At 43.3% G+C, this 4,688-nt stretch overlaps 1 protein-coding gene across 1 annotated transcript; it reads left to right on the forward strand.

Moving 5' to 3' along the window:
- The first annotated feature begins 501 nt into the window (after positions 1–501).
- On the forward strand, positions 502–3,295 carry LOC105822081 (chromosome unknown open reading frame, human C1orf162). The gene is made up of 6 exons (XM_012659016.1): positions 502–608; positions 761–808; positions 1,552–1,621; positions 2,102–2,196; positions 2,490–2,539; positions 2,762–3,295. The coding sequence occupies exons 2-6, from the start codon at positions 772–774 to the stop codon at positions 2,924–2,926; spliced, it is 417 nt and encodes a 138-aa protein (XP_012514470.1). The 5' UTR covers positions 502–608; positions 761–771; the 3' UTR covers positions 2,927–3,295.
- Positions 3,296–4,688: the final 1,393 nt, after the last annotated feature.

Consider the following 4,688-nt stretch of genomic DNA (forward strand, 5'->3'; position numbering starts at 1 on the left):
TTTAAAAAACACATGGAAGTATGACTAAAAGGAAAGACACTAAAATATTAACAATGGATAGCTAGAGTTTGGGTGATTTTGCTTTTCTGCCTTTAGATGCTTTATACTTTTTGGTTTAAAAAAATTAATGAAAGAGGGAAAATATCGAAGGCTTAACATAACAAATAGAATCATAGCCCAGACAAGGATATTGGCATACTTGAAAAGACAGTATGTGAACAGAATAGAAGTGTCTGATGAAACCTAGAGCAAGAAGCTGCAAGAGCAAGTTTGTCAAAGTTTACACAGGGAAGAATAAGTTTGTTGCATCGAACCTGGATGGCAGTCAGTATTAAAATTATCCATTCATCTTCTCTCATACTTCATTCAGTTCAGTGCCTAACAAGCAAAATTACAGTTTTAAATGGCATTCTTATATGTTCTGGAAGGCAGAATGCACTGGTTACGCCAACATGTTCCTTATGTTATTTCAGTTTATACATCAGTCTCCTCTGAGTTGGTTGTTAAGAATCCATTCTGAATCAGTCCATTCTTGGTGCCCTGACAAGATCAAATTTCTGCACCTGCAAACCCGAGAGCTGGCTGCTGAGCCACAGTAACTACACCAGGTAAAGTCTATGACCATTGATGGCACTAGAACACCCACGACTTGCCTCTCTCTCATTATTACTGTTCTTATACAACAATCACAGTCTCAGAGTTGGCCCCTCAGCTGCCTCTCCTTTCCAAGCTTTCTAAATGGTACCATTTTTATTCTCAGGGGAAGACAGCATGGGAACAAGTAATTCTACACCTAAAGCCACCATTGGTGAGTTCAAGACAGGGACAATTACCTGCTTTACTGCTGAGTTAAAAGAACTAGAAATTGTCTTGAAGGGCTGTAAATGGGACAGCACTGGCTAGTGCATTTCTGAAGCTGGAAGAGTCAGATTTTACCATGATGCCGAATTTAATGCCAGGAGAAGTGAAGGAGGAAGCAAAGAGAACTGCCTGGCCCTGCATATCGAAGTAAAGGGTCTCTGTGCTGGATATTAGACTCCCTGGGTAGTTTACGAGAATCTAGTTCGCTTTTCTCACTGCTCTTCCATTTGTGGCGTAGGCATTGGGAAAACCACTGCGGCTAGGCAGTGTTAATAGCTGCCCTGCAAATAGATGAGCAAACCAAAAAAAGCAGCAGTTTCAAGGTCAAATTCCCAGGGACTTTGGGAAATACTTGTTCTGTTTCTCCCTAGGCTGGAGATCTCTGCTTGGAGCACCGGAACTCTCCAGGGGTTCCTACTAAAATCTTTGAGGAGGGAGACACATGAGACGTGTTTGTTTATCAAAGGGCCTGTAGGCTTGTACTTCTTTTATTTGTGTAACTGATTGTTTTTAAAGTTCCATTTCTGATCTTCATTTTTAAGGACTCAGGATCTAAGAAAAAATGTTCTCTCTTTTTGCAGAGTTGCAGCCCGTCATTAGTCTCCACTGGTTGCTTGGGTGGGAGGGGCACCTGGGGACACTTGAGCTGGAAGGATTTCATACACTAACTCATTTCGGGTTCTCTCCTAGGCAAACAAGGCACCTTCACCACAGCAGCCCCAACGACTACCTCTGCACCCTGTCTCTCTAACAACCCCAGGTGAATAAGCATTCTGCCATCCATTTCATTTTGTACCGCATGGTATTTGATTTTGTGTTGACAACTTCGGCTTGGGGACTTGGGCAGGGGAGTCTGGGGAGAAGGGATCAGAAACAAGGGAAGAACTGAATCAGTTTGTGATCTTAGGAGTATGATTCTTAACTGGGTGTTGCCCAAGCTTTAGGGGATCTATGAATCCCCTAAGCTTATAGATAAAATTTGCCAGGTAGGGGCCTATGAACATTGTGTGTGCGGTAGGGGGGCTAGGGAGAGAGGCCACAGCTTTCATTGATTCCCCAAATGGATCTGAAACTCAAAAGCAAACAGCTGAAAATCAGTGGGCGAGACTGAAAGTCCACTAACCAGTGTGAAGGCCACTGCAGGTGTCCGTCCACAGGTGGGGAAGCTTATACTCTGGCCTTTAGGACAGGCCTTCAAAAAGCCCAGCAGTTCATCTGCTCCCTTTCTTTGCCGAAACAGCAAGGAACATTTAATCTTCGCCTTTTGTGCTGGGATTCTACTGACGCTGCTGCTGCTGGCACTTGTCTTCCTCATCATAAAGAGCTACAAAAAATGTAAGTGGTCTCCAAGGGATGGGACAGCCCTTCCTTCTCTGCCATTCGGGGAAGAGTAAGCTGTGAGTGAATAACGTGAGGGGGTGGGGGTTGGGGTAGGGCGTCCTGCTTAGCCCACCCTCTCTGCAGACTGGGGACTCCAATCCCTTCATTTCCCTTCCCCCCTATCCTCCCCACCCTCCAGCACTTTCTCCCTGCCCCACCCTTTCACCCAAGATTGAAGAGAGAGGTTCCCCTTTCCTCCAGGCGCCCTGGTGAGACTTGTCCTTCTTTCTCCCTGGCACTTGTGGCAGGTTGCTCCAGTCCCCAGGCCCTGCAGCCTCACTCAGATCCTCTGGCCAAGGTAAGATGACCATGCTGTTTCCAGGACACCAGAGGGCTACTGCCACTGGGCTACTGCCTCTAGACTAATGGTATTGCTTTCTGGACACTGAGCAAAGGACTCTTTGAAGAGTTCTCCTGATCTCTTTGGGTCTTCTCTGACCAAAGCTTTCAGTTTGCTTCTGAAGACACACCTTTAGCTCCAAATCGAACTTACTCATTCCTCCTTTTTCTCTCTCTGCAGCTTTCATCCATCCCAGAGGAGTCACTTACCTATGCCAGAATGACTTTCAAAACCTCAGAAGAAAAGGGCAATCACTTGACTGAGAATCATTCTGCAGACTCGGACCCCACAGTCTATGCTCAAATTAAAGCAGCACACTCAGCCTGCCTTTCCAATGAGGCTTGAATCCAGTCCTTCGCATCTCAGCGCCATCTTTATACATCTTTTTCTTTTTTTATTTTTTCTTTAACAAATTTTGGGCCACAACCTGTGTGAAACTGCAGTCAGAGTTGTTTAGGTGTGATCTGGCAATGCTATCCAGCAGTTTTGAAGACCAGTGGTCAGTCTTCTGCCTGGCCAGAGAAAAGATTGCTGGCCCTTCCGCTTGAACCGACACGACAGACTGTTAGCCCCATGAGGGCTGAGACTGCCTCCCTCATCCCCTTCCAAAATAAGTGGCACGGAGCTCAGTGCACAGCGTATTCACCCAGCATCAGGGTCAACTCGGGAGGAGTCGACCAAATGAACAATCTATCAAGAATTTCAAATAAAGACGATCCCTCCACAATGTTGGCTCCTTCTTCATCATTTATTTGTCTATTCCCACCACCTTCTCCAGAGGTCAGGACCAGAAGTCCAGACCTCATCCACAGGTTCAGAAAACTAACAGAGGTGATGGTGCTCTGAAACAAGCTCTGGTTCCATTGGGGTGTAGGTCTCACACTCCGCCATTAACCAGCTGCATTCATTTGGGCAAGTTTGTCAAACTTTTTAAGCCTCAAGTCCTTCATCTTGAACACAGAGACAGTAACACTTACCGCTAATACTTAGTGTGAGGATTAAATGATATATCATACACATAGTACTTTATATAGCCCAGAGTTCTAAACAAATACAAGGCCCACATTGTATAAAGCACTATTCCAATGTGGATTTCTACCTCCTTGCTATAGCATAAAAGATATCCATAACAATGTTATATAAGAACCAAAGGTAAAAATATAAACATTAATTGCCCCCAAATCCCGATCAATAATCACATAAACAATCCCATCAAAAATACTAAGAAGATTAGTTACACTAGGCAAACTTACTTTAAATTTCCTTTGTGAACAATAATCAAGAAAGCTAACCCAGGAAAATGTATAAAAGTAAATAAATAATAAATAAAAGTAATATGAGAAGGCTAGCCCTAACAGCTAACTAAAAGTACCTGTTTTATTAAGCATGTCAAATTAAAGCAATATGTTAATGGTTCATGAATAAACAAATCAATGGAATAGAAAAGTAAGAACATAAGTAGACCAAAATACATAGGGAAATTCAGAGTATGATGAAGATGGCATGTCCACTCATTTGGGGGAAATTGGTTTATTCAATAAATGGTGTTAAGATAGGTAACCATGTAGATGAAAATAAAATAGGATCCATATCTCATTTTTTATATTGAAACAAATTCCAAACATGTCAAAGATTTAACTATAAAAAACATAAAAATACCAGAAGAAAATATGGGAGAATTTTGAAAATTATTTCAGAGTGGAACATGCCTTTAAATGTATGACACAAAGCCCAGAAATCAGAAAAGATTAACTCGACTTATAAAATAAAAGAGACAGGGTCTTGCCCTGTTGCCCAGGCTGGAGTGCAGTGCCACGATCATAGCTCGCTGCAACCTCAAACTTCTGGGCTCAAGGGATCCTCCCATCTCAGCCTCCCAAGTAGCTGGGACTATAGGCATGCACCACCATATCTGGCTATTTTTTTTTATTTTTTTGTAACAACAGGGTCTCACTATGTTGCCCAGGTTAGTCTTGAATTCCTGGCCTCAAGCAATCCTCCCAAAGTGCTGGGATTACAGGCCTGCATCACCATGCCTGGTCAATTTTTTCTATTTTTGGTAGAGATGGGGTTTTGCTCTTGCTCAGGCTGGCCTCGGACTCCTGAC

Source organism: Propithecus coquereli, unplaced genomic scaffold (assembly GCF_000956105.1).
Source record: "Propithecus coquereli isolate 6110/MARCELLA unplaced genomic scaffold, Pcoq_1.0 Scaffold595, whole genome shotgun sequence".
Classification (NCBI taxonomy): domain Eukaryota; kingdom Metazoa; phylum Chordata; class Mammalia; order Primates; family Indriidae; genus Propithecus; species Propithecus coquereli.